This window comes from Myotis myotis, unplaced genomic scaffold (assembly GCF_014108235.1).
Source record: "Myotis myotis isolate mMyoMyo1 unplaced genomic scaffold, mMyoMyo1.p scaffold_m19_p_10, whole genome shotgun sequence".
Classification (NCBI taxonomy): domain Eukaryota; kingdom Metazoa; phylum Chordata; class Mammalia; order Chiroptera; family Vespertilionidae; genus Myotis; species Myotis myotis.
Window position 1 is genome coordinate 35,534,337 of NW_023416314.1, and position 16,412 is coordinate 35,550,748.

The 16,412-nt window shown below is 43.9% G+C and overlaps 1 protein-coding gene across 1 annotated transcript in view; it reads left to right on the forward strand.

Moving 5' to 3' along the window:
• TENM4 (teneurin transmembrane protein 4) overlaps positions 1–16,412 on the forward strand; it is a 734,586-nt gene that overhangs the window by 616,406 nt on the left and 101,768 nt on the right. The window contains exon 16 of the mRNA XM_036324847.1: positions 14,315–14,461. Within this exon, the coding sequence (XP_036180740.1) occupies positions 14,315–14,461 (147 nt within the window). The remainder of the gene's footprint in view (positions 1–14,314; positions 14,462–16,412) is intronic.

The window sequence follows — 16,412 nt, forward strand, 5'->3', positions numbered from 1 at the left end:
GCTGGTTAGCATGCCATGCTAATTAGCCCTTCCCAGGCCAATTGCAGTGTTGCTCTGCGTTAAGGAGCCTGGGTTCAAGAATGAGGCAGAGGAATCTCCCTTAGCAGCTGTGAGCAAGTCCCAGTGCCTCTCTGAGAGCTTCAGTTTCCTCACCTATAAAATGGGAATAATAATGCATGTAAAGAGCTTAGAACAGGCTGGCACATAGTATAACACTCGATAAATATAGCCATTATTATCAAATTCACTCTCTGGTTGGGAAGCGCTGGGCTTAGCTCTGAGCCCTTCACACCCACTGGCCTCCTAGTCCTGAGCAACCAAAGATTCCCGAAATCCTGAGGAAAGCTTCCCACAGGCCACATCTGCATCCCATTAGCCTAGGACCCCTCCTCCCCTGTCCTGGGCTTCCGTCCTGTCTGCGTTTGTCTCCTTTCTCCTCCCTGGGGGGCTCCTCGGCACCAGGGCCCCTGCTAAAGCAGCTCTGTTGGCAGCTTTCAAAACAAGCCGATCACTCCCTTCCCTTCTTTCTGCCTTTCCCGCTGCTTTTGTTGATTTTAAACACAGCCAGACATTTTGCTTGGTTTATTATCTGGAATGAACACTCACCAAAAGCTCTTTATTGAATCAACTGGTCTGTGGATGTGTGTTTTAACTTCTTGCATTTTTTTAAAGGCGGGTTGGATCAGATGGTGCGCACATGCTTCCAAAGGCAGGATTCTGGGTGCCTCTCCCGCTCTGAGAGTCACCTCTTGAGTCTTATAGCAACTGGGAGACAAGCCCCAAAGCTTTGGGGGGGACAAAGGAATTCTGAGCAAATGGAGCTGCCTCTTATCTCATGGTGTTTTTTGTGTGTGTGTATTTTTTTTAGGCCCCATTCCTTTTGTTTTATAGCCTGAAATCCATGCATAGTCACCACCCCTGCCCTCACAATATCACTCTTTATAAGTGGCTGTAGAATACCTTCTACTTAATACATTGATAATAATGGCTTCTAATTTTGAATACTTTTATTGTGCCAAGTGCTGTGCTAAAGGCTTTCACTGCATTATTTCGTATTCCTAGCAGTCACCCTGTAAAGCACACACGTTATTCCCTCCTCTGCGGAGGCATCCGGCCCGCAGCCTTCCCAGAGGCCATGTCTTCCTATTAGGATTAGCTCAGAGTTCCACACCTAACTCACCAGCCCACACTCTTTTCAGCCACACAGAGCTCATGGCAGCCCTCCCTGCTTTTCCATAGCATTCATCTTGCTGTGACTTCTGGGTGGCTTCTTGTGTCAGTGTCATCTTACCTTGTGATGGACCTGAACCCCCGGTAAAGAGAAGGGGCTCAAGTTCCTGGCGGGCCCTCTTCCTTCACCTCTGCTTCCCCTTTCCTGCATGTCTGAGGACAGCTGACCTTTCAGCCTCCCCAGCCCACAAGGGGCCCAGCCCTATTAAAACTAAAATCAGAGCTCAGAGGGAGGACATTTCTGTTTTCCTGGCTTGCTCACAGTCTTCAACCCGGCTTCCCAAGTTCCAAAAAGTTATGGATGTCAGACTTTTATAAGATAAAACATCAAATTTGAGTCAGATGATGAGGGACTTAGGGACATTCTCTCCAGCGCAGTCATGGATGACGCATGACCTGCTTGTGGGCAGGCTGGGCTACATGTAGTGTCTCATCTCATGGCTGCTCATCAACCGGACCTAAAGAATGTCCCTTTTGTTTTGCTGCCAAGAAGTCAAACCACCCCCTCCCACCTCCGCTGCCCACCCTATGGTGAGTCTTTAAGAGCAGATTCCCTCCTCGGGATTTCGGATGCATCTTCCCCTCCAGATAAGACATCTATCAAGGTGAATGTGCATGATTTGAGAGGGAGGTTGACAGTCATAAATACCAGAAAAATGTCACAGGACATTGAAGCAGTAATGGGCTAGTCATAGTGGCTCAGATGAAAGGACGCTGGCTGGGAATTCCATTACCTTTCATTGTGTGGTGAGCATTTTCCGTCCCTGTCTCATCTCCCTGCATGGCAACTCGCTCCCCTGGGTCTCTGCCTGTGGCCAGCTGCATCCCTGCCAAGCGAAGGAGCACCTCAGTGCTGAAGGAAGGCTTTGTAGCCTTGGGGACAAGAGGGCAGGGCCAGGCCATGCAAAGGAGGGAAACAATGGTGGTGCCTTTTTTTTTAAATGGAAATAAGAAGCAGAAAGTCCTTTTTAAACTTGGACGGTAACAAGAAGCACTTTCTTATATTTCCAGGGAACTTCTGCTCCCTGTGAGGATCATTTAGGAAAAGGAAAAAAATGCTGATGTGAGAAGTCAGAAATTCAAGTGTTACATTTTCTTTTGTTACCAGATTCTTATACAGCAGGTCATTCTACCCTCGCTAGCTCTGATGCTAGAGTATATTTATGCCGCACGCCAGGGAGAGAGCCAGGATCCACAACACTGACTCCGAGATTTCCACGCAGTGAAGGCAGAAGCAAGGAGGGCCTGTTTATTCACACTGCCACCCTCTCTAAACAGAAAAGTGGGACCTGATTGCTTTCAACAGCTGGCGCAGACGAATAAGCCAGGTCTGCGCTCCTCATGGCCAAGTCCTCAGCATCAGGACCTTTTACCCAGTGACATTTCCCAGAGCAGATTACTAACCTTGGAATTGACTAGCTCCTTTGGTGGTTTTGCTCCATCTTTTAGCATAGAGGTTGGTTTTTGGAATAAAAGGGAATTTGACAGTGATATCCTCTTTATCAGGCAGTTGTGGGGGTTTTTAGTTAAAAAGCAAGAATATGTCACATTGAATTCTAATTCCTTAAGAATTATCTGTCTCTTTGCATCTTCAAGAAAGGTCAGACAGACCACAGGGTGAGTGGGGGCTTCTGTTTCCCCCTCTGTGAATCACAGTATGGGGTGGCGGAGGCCTCCTGGTGTCCACATCACGGCACACCCATCAGTCAGCCTGAATCTGAGCTACCTGCTCCTGAAAATATCCAACAGATAAAAAGGGATTTCCTATTTTTGCTCTCACTCGTCACTAATGCTCCCACTTGTACGTATCAGGGATTTTCAACCTTTTTCATCTCATGGCACACATAAACTAATCACTAAAATTCTGCAGCACACCAAAAAATATATTTTTTGCCGATCTGACCAAAAAAAAAAAAGGTATAATTCTGATCCATTCACACTGGACAGCTATTGTGTTGGCTGTTGTCATTTTTGTTTTGTTTTGATTTGACAATCTAGGGAAGTCAGTGCTCCTAACTAAAATAGTAAAGAATTGCTTGTTTTAAAAATTCTTGTGGCCCACTGGTTCAAAATCGCTGGCGTATATGGAACCCAGTTTTCCTAGTCCAGAATTAAGGTAAGATGGATTGAATTCTATCTATTTTTCAAGTATATGGTCAACACACAGTCACCAGAAGCATGTTTTGGGATATCTTTTCCAGAAATTTTATGGCTCTCTTAAGTCTAGGGCTTGACCTCCAATTTTTTTAGAGAAAGCTGCAAATCACAGTTAAATTTAAGAAGGTGTTCATTTTTTTTTTCTATTTCTTTGAAAGCACTGCTCACATTTAGGATCACTTCTCTGATTGTTATTTTATTCACTTCAGTACCCCTGTCTATAAAGACTCAAAACACATGTGGGAAATGCCAGCTTCTGATTACATTGGTGAAATTCCAACCTTGACCCCAAAGCGGTGATTATTCAAGATGCCAGATATACAGAATTATTTACTAGGCTTCAGGAGAGCTGTCCAATCACATAAGTCTTGATTCTTAAACAAATCCTCCTCTGGGAGTAAAGATCAAAACAATACTCTGATGATGCAATTGCTACAGTGAGCAAAGCCAGATGAAGAGAAATTATAAAGAAAGGCCACAAAACCTTCTGGAGCTCTTTGTCCACTTTCAAATGGTAGCTCTCAGAGTGGGGTTTTGTTTTTTTCTTTGTTGTGTAATTGGAGAATCCTCAACGAAAAAGTCTCAAGTCGCTCACGAGGCCTGGGCGCCTGTGTGATGGCCCCATGCATATCCCTCCTCAAAAGCATTCTCTCACAACATGGCCTGCGACCTGACAGGACAGATGCTAACAAGGATAAAGAGAAAATGGACAGGGATCTACTCCAAGTTATGGGAGCAGTTGATGGTTCTGGGAGATTTTAGCCCACATGTGGTAGGGGTGGGAAATGAGGAAAGTTAGTGGGCCCTGTGAGTTCCCGTCAGGATGATGCCATTGGCCACTTACTCATTGGCCATCCAAACAGAGAAGAGTATTAATGTATCCAACATCTTAACACGAACATGACTTTGATGGTTTGCCATTCGTCTGAAAGAAATTTAGGTGATTATAGCCACCCCAGGCATCGCCTGCTATAATGAGCCTTGTTTAATCTGGCCTAATGTGTTCTTATGATACAATGATTTAAGCCATCTGAGGCTCCTGGGGAAGAAGAGTGAAAAGCCTCTGGCCATGTTCTCCATAACCTCAGATTGGGGGCCCCCGAAGCTTCTTGAGATTATCCTCAGAGAAACTTTTGTTGGTACAGGCAAGTCAAGGAGAGAAGTTTTCATGTTGGAGGTCATAGAGATGCTAAAAAGGTCCACGACCTCCCAGATCAACCTCATGCCAAAACTCAGAGTCTGTGTCATTAACAGCTGTGTGCCACCACGGTCCTCTTGCATAGTGATGGGAATGTAAGAGCACAAGAAACATGTGTGCAGTGTTGAAAAAAATAAGCATGGCCCAAGAGGAAAAATGACTCTACTGCCATCATCTCTATCCTGAAGTTCTGAGGAGAAAGATGAATAAATTTTGTGAAGTCTGAATCCACCGTTCATAATGCAAACTTAAGGAAGTTTTGCCATCTTTACGTAAAGTTAAGACTTAAAAATCATGATGAATTTTTAAGTGACCATCACTTATGGCCATGTGTGCCAAGATTTTCAAGCAATGAAAGCAATAATAGTATGGGCTTCTGCCTAAATGGTATTGGACTTCAGAGACGTGGTTATCATTTATATTTTCAAGAGCCAGAGACAAAGAAGCTCTAATTCATTCGCAGGAAACTGCTGGACTTAGTATGGACTGGCTGTTATCAGCTTTTGGATTCACAGTGTGGCTTGAAGTCACTGTGCAAAGTGGCCTCTTGATTTGTGGAGTGAGAATTTGAAGTTTTGAAAGTCCACTTCTGTCCCCTGAAACCTACAACACTGATTGCAACATGAGTCTACCTCTGTCACCTCTACTGGCTGCTATTGCTGCCTGCAGTCTGGAGAAATTAGTAAGCATTTTTAAAGGTATTAAAAGCATATTTACATTCAATAGAGACCTTTATTACTAAAACATTCTCAAAAGTAGAATGGCACTAGAAGAGCGAGAGCTCTGAAGTCAGCACCTGGGTGTGGATATACTCTGTACTCATCGCCGGAGCCAAGGTATTATCATTAAGTTTGGAGGCAAAGTGTTTCTTGGTGGAGAACTCTCTCAGAGTGAATACTGTGTGGTGGTGTGGCCATTTGGATCACAGTGTTGGTGTCTCATTCAGCCTATCATCCTTCCCAACCCTGTGAAAGACATCTAGGCTCACTCCATCTCTTCTGTAGCTGGAGGTCAGAGTTTTTACAAGAATGTGTGACTATGACCCTCAGCAAAGCCCTGCAGATCTGAAAGCTAAGAGCAACAACTGAGCCAGGAGATCCTGCATGTTAGTGCTGCCTAACAGCACATCCTGGGAGGCGATGTCTGAGAAATTTTAGACCCCCTTGCAAAATTAGATGAATGAACTTGACTAAGACAAAAGTGACAGATGAACCAAGAATCAAGAAAGCCTTCACCTTAGCCAGAGGTGCTTCCCTGGGTGTTTTACCTGTGGGCTGGCCCTGGTTTTCATTGTCTGGCATTCCACAGCTTTGTTTATTGGCTCCTGCTTACTAAGCCACTTGCCTTCATTTTCCCTGGTATAGCTTATTATGCTGTGGACACCACAGCATCTATCAGAATGAAGGGGAAGGTGCAGGCCCAGTTAAAACCTCCCCTTCCCAAATTTCCAGTTGGTGTACAGCCTGCAGGAGCATATTTCATCTCGAAACAGAGACCGCATGGATACCCAGACTAAGAACAGAGCCTCTCTTCCATCAGTCTTTTGAGGCAAAGATATTCTGATAAATAACAATAGTATCTATCCAGAGGATTGAAAAAATAAAATGTATGGTTTTTTTATGAAGAGAGTAGGAATGTCCCTACAGTTTAGAGAACCCTAGGGCTTCCAGATAAGGCCCCACCATTGCAGTCCAGTCCTACTTACGGACTTTTGATTCATGTATTAAATCGAGCTGAGGATGGGGGCCAACCTGGCAGAAAGCATCAGGCCCTTCAGGAGACGGCCATCTGTCTGGCCTTTGTGGGAGCACACATGGAGGAGTCATAGAGAAGGGGATGAAAGGGAAGCTCCTCAAATGATTAGGGCTGCAGCCGAAGTGGGAAAGGTGAAATGGGGTTCCTGATTTATTCCGCGAATGAAGAGGTCTGCCCTGCTTTAAACACACATATATGCACAGTGGGGTTTCTTTCAGAGCAACATTTGACCCCCACCCATAAAATAAGATTGCCAAATGATTCAGTGCTTGGATACAACCCCTCCATTGGGGAACAAAGCATATATCATTCTGTCTTTTGAGTTAATAAGCATTGAGAAGGGGTCAGGTTTTCTTTTCTTTTTCACAATGACATCCATTGACGAGCACCTCGCAGTCTTTGTAAAGTGCACCAAGGAGAGATGCCTCTTACTTAGAACACTAGGCATGCGGTACCCAAGTCTAGGTGGGCACATGTGTCCACAGAACATTCAGGAATGCAGACAGATAACCTAGTGGTATATTTGACTAAACACTCAACCCACTTCCCTAGAGCATATCAAATGACTTCAATATCACATAGTTCTAAATGCCAGTTTCCTGGGGACCCCACTGCCCAAACAGGGTGCACCTGTTTTTAAACCACTGCTGCCCCAGAAGGGAAGTTGGATGCTGCTCTGGGTAGACAAAGGGCAAGTTCTCGTTTTCCATAGAGCTGAACAAACCTGGCAGACACAGGAGGGCGGCCACTTTCGCAGCTTCCCATCCTCCTTTTCCTCCCGTTTTCCTTACCCATTCATCATCTTGTTTGTATGATCATATTTGGGTGAAGTTCCTTTTGGCCCTTCCTGGAGAATGTGCTTGCTCTCCCTCCTCCTCTCTCATGGTATCCTGTCTTTGATTTTATTTTCCCCACCATGGCAGGTCTGCCCCAAATGTGGGTGCACCCCCTTTGTCTCCTCAGCACCTGGCATGGTTATGTGGCAGGCAGTGTTGCACTTATTTGATCCTACCTTAAATGTCCTGTCTTTTATTTCCCAAGCGCACTATCTGGATAGGGTAGTTAAAGGTATGGTCTTCCTTCCTCTATTTTCCTATTGTCTTTGTGTGTGTGTTTGTGTATAAGCATAAAGAAGAAATGCGTATATAAAGAAGTGTATATACACCCATAAGCATGGTGTCTAGATACTGCCACATCCCCAGCTTTGTCACAGCATCTACTGCCCAGTGGGTGGGTGTTTCGTCACAAGGTGATTGATAATACCCGGAGTGTCATTCTTCCCCCAAAAGTGCTCAATCTGTTTGTGACATTACCATTGTGCTATTGTCCTTCCCTCCCCATACACACATACATGCCTCATGCTTTCTACCCCATCTCCTGTCACCCTGCCCATCCCTTACGGCCCCTGGTCCATTAGAATTAAGATGGTGGGAACCAGGGTGGGTGGCCTGAGAGAAGAAAAGACCCCAGAGCAAGCTAAGAAACCTGAAGAGCTGCATTCTATCACTGCCGTGTTCACTCATCCAACAACCACATACGGAGCACTACTGTACTAGAGACTGTGCCAGGCTCTGGACAAAGGGCAAAACAGACCCTTTACCTCAGGGAGTGGGTGGTCTTTTGTTTTGTTTTCCTTTTCAGAGGCCTGGCTTTGGTAAGTCTTCTCTTTGAACAGTATTCCCTACAGGCAAAGTTATTCCTTCTATTTTAAACATTTATATTAATTAGGTAATGCCTAGTTTTCCAAATAGGCCTCATTGCTCTAAGAATAAGTCTCAGGATGATCATATATGTGTGCTCCTAAAGGATGCCAACTCCCCAGGAGGAAAACCACACCCTATCTTTTTATCCTTAAGCCCTGGCACAGCACCTGGCTCAGTGGTTAAGGGCTTGTGCACTGCAGTCAGGCTGCCTGAGTTGAATCCCAAGTCCGACAATTAACGAACTAGCTGACCGTGAGTGAGTTACGTAACCTCCCTTCACTTCAGAGTCTTTATAAAAGAGGCTGATAACAGGACCCACCACCTAGGGTTGGTGTAAGGATTAAGTGAAATAATGAATGTAAAGCACTTAGCACATGGGCAGGAATGATGCTCAGCAAACATTAGTTATGCTATTCTAGCATCATGTGCTCATTCTCACTCTTATTGTGGAGGACTTTGTTAGTGAGACTAATTTTTGAAATTATAAAGAAAAGGTGAAATTGGCTTTTAATAAGAGATAGCATCTTCTGTTAAAAACTTATGGAGAAGATTTAGGGGAAACATAAATTACTAAGTGCTTTTCAACTAGGATATCTTTGCCAAAGACTGCAAAGGTGTTACTAGACTCATCGGTGGATGCCTGGTGTTGAGAAGTTCCTGTTATTTCACATGTTGATTTTCAACTGAGAATAAAATCTTTCCAGTAAGAGAGAGTAGTACCTGTGAGTCTCTATAGGACTTTCACAAATAATCGTTAGAGGAATCATCAAACTAGATTAAATTTAAGTGTTACCCTCTATTTGGTGAAATTTTCCTACTCGGTAAAGTATTGCATATTCATGAGTCAGTGAATCATAAGTTGCTTCAAAAGACAAATGGCAAAATCTATGTCTGAACCAAGCCCCTATCTGGCTAACTTTCTGGTATAATGGGTACTAATCCTAAGAATTCAAAGACCTATATAATGCAGGCTCAGGACTTATCAAAATAGAGTGCTTTGCAGTTCAAAGACAAGCCAGCTTCTATTCTGTGCTTTCCAATTGTATTGGTAGACTAAAGAAACAGCATTCACTCAACAAATATGGAGGCCAGGAAATGTGGAGGCCACACAACAGAAACAGTCCCTTCTCTAGGGTAGCCCAGAGTCTAGCAGAGAGGACACTAATAAAACAATTCCAACATGATGAGAGTTAAGATAGGGGAAGTCCAGGGGCCTACTTAGCAAGGAGATTTCCAAGTTCAGAGGGCTTTGAAGACCAAGACTGTGAACTTTTACATAAACAAACGAGAAAGCCACTGAAGGTTTGGTTTTTAAAAGCAGGATCACGACCTGGTGACATTTGTGATTTGGAAGGCTTGATCTGGCCACATGTTGGAAAAAGGCTGACGGAGAGCATTAGGGGACAGGGAGGCCAATTAGACTATTGCTGTTATCTAGGTAGGAAATGATGGTGACCTAGATAACACTTCTAGGGAAGTGACGATAGGGATGAAAAAGTACCAGAGGACCAGAAAGAGAACCAGAAAGAAACGGGATATTTTGATACATTAGGTGGGTGTGTTTTACCCCCTTAACTGAAAAATAAATAACACCAAGGATTCCGAAAGTCTTCTCATCATTCCTGCTGCTAGCATCAAGGGGGGCTTCCTTGTAGGCTTAGCAAAAGGTGGAAGATAAAACGGTCCCTTGTCATTTAAAGGGCATCATTTCTTTTGAAAAGCTTAGCCCTTCTCTAACCCTTAAAATTACATTATTTTGGCTCTAGCAAATGCCTGGTGTGAGTCCTTCCAGAGGGAACTGTTAATGTCACTTGGGTTCTCTGAATTATTGATGAGCTTCGGGGTTTGTGGAATTAATGAGCTTCAGCAGTGGGTAGGGATGGACATATTACTTTAAGAAAGTCAGCAAGTCACCCCAGAGGAGCCTTCCTCATACTGGCTAATGGGGGTGTGATTATCCCAGAAGCAAATTGCTAGATGAGAGCAGACCTCATTCAACCAACAGGTACTCATGGTCCCTCTGAAACCCTGAAACTGATAGGACAGTGCAGATCCTCAGGGCATAAGTGAGTCCATTTAAAGAAACTGACGGTGAATAAAGTGCCCGTGATTTCCCATGTAGGGCTTTCCCTCCTGGAGAACACCTGTTTCTCCAGGCAGTTTCAGAGCAGCTCAGGATGTGTGCTCAAGGCACTGAGGGCTAAGATGTGCTCCCTAGAGCAGGGCTTCCCACAGTGGAATGGAGCATCCCACGTTTCTGTAAATGATTACAGGGGAGAGTTCTGAGGTTAAAATGGAAAAATGTCCTCATAATCTATTCAGGTTTCTTTATTGTAGGACTTTCAGAGCCTTTACTATATTAACATTGAGTGTGACTTTCTAGGATAAAACAGTAGGATGCAATGTTTCCCAAACTTATTTGATCTCAGAAGCTTGTTTTTTTATGACCTCAGAGAACTAACAAAATTCACACTGAGACATACTTTTTGAGATAGAAGACCCACTTTAAATCCTTTCTGGAACAAAGTAGGGTAAGTAGAATATAAAATTCTTCAGATAAGGGGATATATGGCATCTCTGTAACCCCAGAACACAAGCCTGACATCCAGTCAAGCTTGTTGAAATTAAGAACAAAATCATCAAAGTTGATGTTGCTTTGACTCTCTTCCTGGGTTGGTTATACTGGAAGGAAATAACAGGCATCTCATTCAAACGCTCATTTATGGATGAAGAAATTGAGGCCGGAGAGGAAAAGTAACTGTCCCAAGGTTCCACAAGTTAGTCAGACAGTAGGTACCAGAACCGAGGCCTCCTGCTCCACTCATTGATTCATTGCAACAAATATGTATTGAGGATCTTCATGGCATGAATTAGACCCAATGTTGCTTTTGTGGAGTTTACATTCTCATGAAGGAAGTAAAGCATTAAACTAACTGCAGAATTAGTAAATTACATATGCTTGGGACAGTTGCTCTCAAGAGAAGGACAAAGTGCTAGGGGACCATGAAATGGTGGCCTTGGGCTGAGACACGTGGCCCCAAACCCATCTCGCTGCTTCCCATGTGGATCCTCATGTCACTGGGCTTGTTTGATTGAGGTCTCTTTCGCAAGGTTCGTATTTATGCGGACCGTAGTTTTTGACCCAAATGTTGACATAGTTTGACAAAAGGTTATTTTCTGGTTTGTGGATTTCTTAGTGTAGTTATCCAACATTAAAATAAATAAACTCAATAATAATATCAATAATAATAGCAGCTACCTTTTATTGAATACCTACTTATGTTACCCACTGTGCTAACTAGTTGACATCCATTATTTCATTAATCTTCTCAACAACTCTTTGAATTAGTTATTACCTCCATTTTACAGATCAGAAAATTGAGGATTAAAGAGTTAAATAATTTGCCAATAATCCCACATGTAGTAAATAAAATGGTGATGCTGGGATTTGAACTGAGGTCTGTCCAGCTCCAGAGTCCACACACTATTACAGCACATGGTTTTTTTTTTAAAAAAAAAAAAAAATAGGATTAAATATTGTGAAATTGGAACTGCTCTAGAAATTTAGGATCTGAAATATATAACAAAATGTTATTTAGTTTAGAAATAACAAATGTAAGGTGTGTAGCACAGTGGCATAGACCTTGAGTGTATAGCAACTGTCATTGTCATTGTCATTACTGTCCTGAAGCATCTAAATCAGGAATTGGCAAACTGCAGCCCATAGACCAAATTTGGCTCATCACTGTTTTTGTAAAGTTTTATTGGAACAGCCATGCTCATTCATTCATAAATTGTGTGTGACTGCTTTCAAGCTATAATGGCAGAGTTGAGTAATTACAACAGAGACATTATGGCTTACTCGCCTAAAATATTTATTATTTGAAACTTTTGCTGACTCTGATCTAGATACTTGCCTCAGTTTACCATTGCGCCTTTCTGTGAGCCCAACCTGAGGTTGTGGGTACAACATATAATATTACTAAAAATAGGAGGTAAAGGTAAATAGAAGATTCAAATATTGTGTTTGAGCTATAAGTCAGGCTGTGTTTATCATGCATAATTATCTTATTTAATTCTCCCAACTACCCCATTTTAAAAGTTGTCTGAGGCTCAAAGAATTACATAATGCCCAGGTCCTACAGCTGCTGAGTGGTAGAGCCAGCCTTTGATATGGTTCCCAAGCTTGGGCAACTGCACAAGAGATGTTCTTTGCATCTTACAAGGGGCAACACCTTAGAGCAAGAGAAAACAATATATCACCATTCTTAAAATTTGGACCTTGTTTCTTCCAAGACTGATTTCAAATACAAATGAGGCCTAATTAACAGGAAGTTCCAGCCAGCTAGACACGAATTTGTATGGGACTAATTGGAGAATGAGGGAGCCTGTAATTGTTTAGACCAGGAGGGGTGGCTGATGTTGGCTAAGGAGTTAGAATGCCTGGGTGGTCACCTGCGCATCACAGCACTGCGCCTGGGCTTTTACAGCGGCTTCCCCCACCACTTTTGGTGGCAACGCTGGTGTTTCTCACCTTTCCCAATAGGCTTCTGCTGTGCAAAGGCCACATAGCCTACGCTTGCTTCTAAACTTCTAATCGCTCCTAGGCTTGGCGTGCACACTCAGTAAATGGTTCTTCCTTTGAATGGAAAACACAGTGGCCAGGTTGATCGATTGGTTGCTGTGTTGAACATCTCATATAAATGAGCATGTTCTTTTCTTTTACATTGCAATAACAGTCAACTATCAAAAGTCCTTGAAACACTAAAGTTTTAGATTCTAATTGATTGGCCATTTAGTGAGTGCCTACCTTAGTCTCGGTCTCATAGCAGACAGCTATATTCACATTTGTCCCATTTAAGAAAAACAGGTCGATTCTCAGTTATTTCATGGCAGAGAATTCAGTTTGTAGCCAGACTTGTAGCCGTGTGCTGCTCATAATACTAAATTAAGTGTTATAGATGACAGAGTGCTTTCCCAGCATACCTTTCCCTGAGACTGAGCAGAGGCAGAGAGAAGACACGGAAGGCGTGCCAGTGAAAGGTGGTATTTTTTTTTTTTATAGCTCCTCGGAGAAAGGCATCAGCGGGATTGTGAAAATGGGGACTTGAATGAAAACCATGTAACTTGGCAGATTCTCAGACATAGATTTCTGAGCCCACGCACTTAGAGAGAGGGTCATCAAACACCTGTAAATCTATTTGAATAGTAATAAAAACTCCCCACCGTATGATATATTCAAGGCAGAACCAAGGCAGAGTCTAAAAATGGCCTGACCCTTCTTGATGAAATCATCCGCAGCCCTCTCAGACAGATGGCCCTCCTGCGTTAGGTTCCCACCATATTCTGTACATCTCCCCTAGGGCACTTAGCAATGAAATATTTTGCTTACACAAATCTGTCTCCTTTGATAAGCTACATGCTTCTCAAGAATAAGAACTAGGTCTTATTCATCTCTGTTCCTCTAGCGCTAGCCCAGAGAAGATGCTTACTAAGTGACAGACAGGCAAACAGATGTCCAGATGAACAAAGTTAGGGGAGGGCGGGCTGCCCGTTTCTGCATTTGCAATTACTGACAGCCCTGGTTAGTCTCTCTTGTGTCAGTCACCAGGGCTCCTCTGGCTGTATAGCCCTTCTTAGTGGCTGCAGATAAGATGGGAAGAAAAAGACCCAAGGACGCCTCCTCAGAGCAAAGACAGTTGTTTAGGAGAAAACAGGACAAAATAATTGAAAAGCCTGAGGTCCAATACAGCTGATCTAGTAACAAGAGCTGGAAAATGGTGCAGCCTCTAGAATGAGACCCAGAGGTTCCGAGGGGGTATAAGGAGTAAACAGAGAGATGATTTCTTTGTCCCAAACAGCTGCCGGAGACAGGAAAAACGAGTGAATAAGGAGCAAGAATCGGGCAGAAAGCTCCATTGGTCAGATCCCAACAGGCCCATGTCCACCGACTCTTGCTGTAGAATCCTGATCACTTTCGAAAGAGGAGATTTTAGATGCAGAAGGTGTGGGTTTCAGACCTATTCCTGCCACTTCCTAACTGTGCCACCTCCTGGCTGTGCAGCCTTAGCAAGTTCTCCATCTCTGAATCTGGGTTGCCTCTCAGTGAAGTGACAGTTCCTAATGCTACTGGCCTCCCTGGGTGCTGAGGGCACCGATGTGCTGATGGGATGTGAAAGCATTTTGTAAGTTGGCAGGCGGAGTGTGAATGTGTGTGACTGCAGTGGGCCATAGACAATCCGACCTCAATTCTGTGTGCTTTGCTTTGCAGAGGGTTGCCCTGGGTTGTGCAATGGCAATGGCAGATGCACCTTGGACCTGAATGGGTGGCACTGTGTCTGCCAGCTGGGCTGGAGAGGAGCTGGCTGTGACACATCCATGGAGACCGCCTGTGGTGACAGCAAAGACAATGATGGAGGTAAGGCTGTGGCACCCATGAGCTCTGGGGTGGGGGGAGGCTCAGGGTGGAGTGTGGGCATTATTACTGAGTTAACAGGCCACCAGTACACCATCTGGCTAGTCAAGGAGGCCTGCAGGGCAGGCATAAAATTGTACATGTTGTCAGGATGAGCGCATATCACTAGTTGTTCCATTTGAATTAATTAAAAGTAAGTAAGTGAAATTAATTGCCATCTGACAGCAAGTGCACAGGAGAAGGCCTATGGAGGACAGAATTTTTCAATTCAATAGTGAATGAGTTGCCCAATAAAGCTATGGAACCCCCTCACTGGAAGTGCACAAGAAGAGGCCATACAATCCTGTATCCCAGGAGGTGGCAGAAAGGATGCTTCTCCAAGGTTAAGTTACCTTTTCTCTTCTGTTCCTCACCAAGCACACTGGGGACCACCTTCTGCCCCTGTGGGTTTGTAATAGAATCTGTCTTTGCTGTTGGATTTTTTCTAACAAAACCCTAAGGAACAGAAGCCTAGTCTTGTGGAACATTTATTACCTAAGAGTGAAGCTCTAACCCCAATTCTTTGACTGCTTGTGTAATTGTAAGCAAGCTGCTTGATGTCTCAGGGCCTCATGCTTCCCATTTCTAGAATGAAGCTTTTGGATCATGTGGACCATTCCAGTCCTTACATTGGTGCTAGAATTAGCCTTCATTTCTCTGTTGTGTAAACTTGGATAAATACAACCATGATGTGGTCTACTTTCCTAGGAATATGGACTGATTCTTCCTGACTCTACCTGTCTTTGGAGTTATAAGGAGAATAAAAATATAGAAAGATGAAAAAAACTGAACAGTTAACCCTTCTTTTCTAATGATGACCTAATTGGCCTGGTCCAGATGCGTTTATGCAGCTCCCTCATATTTATGCTAAGAGGCTTTTCTAGTATACAGCAGAATAGGAAATCAACAGGCCAGAAACTTTGTATGCCACCCTTTGGGAATTTTCTACTTAGAGTGACTGTATAATCTCAGTGCACCGTAAGGATTAAAAGGCCAATTGTGTGTTATTGTGATTACTCTGGTTCATTTGCCTTGAGTTGGCTGTAGCAAGCTGGAAAGAGCTATTTCAGACTGCTGGTCTTTATCTGAGCCAGCTTTCATTCCTTCTACCTGCAGCCTGCATCCAGGAAGTGATTGGGCCTGTCCACCCAGGCCTGGGCCCATGGAGTAATTGTCAACAGTAGCTCTTGGAGCTGGGCCTTGGTTGCCAGGAGAGACAGTGGGTCCATGTTCTCTTCCTGACACCTTACAGGATTGAAATATCCTGTAATCCCTCAGAAACTTGAGTTCATTAGCTCTGTGCTCCATAAATACCCAGAGTTCCTATTGTGGGGCCGGGACCTAGGCACAAAGATGAAGAAGTCTTGTCCCTGCACTTCAGGAATTCAAATGAGGAAGAAGGACCCAAAGTGAAGTGCTAATGGGCGGTCATAAGGGAGGTTGTAGAGTCATATATTGGTCATTGTGGGGATAGGCAGGCATTCATCAGGAAGGTGATACTAGGATAGGTCAGCGTTTCTGGAAAGGAAAGGGCTTTCCATTCAGAGAGATCATGATGGCAAAGGAAGAGAAGGGCACCAAGTGTCCCTTGGTGATATCAGTGGTCTTCTGGCAAGATAAAGTGCAATAATATTTGCTCTTCATAGGAAAGAGATGTTAACCTAAATTATCTGCATAATTTGTCCAGCAGTCCCCTTCATTTCACCTGTGTAGACACAATTCCAGTGACCAACAGACACTTCATGTAATAGAAGAGAAGGGCAAAGGGGCAGCCCCCGGAAGTCACTCTCTTCTCAAGAGTCCAGGATCTTGGCCAAAGCCTTCAAACAGCTATTGAACATCTGGGTAGCAGCCAAACTGAATGTCCTCGAGAAATGTGGGGAGAGGGTGCATCTCCCCAACAGCACACGCAAAA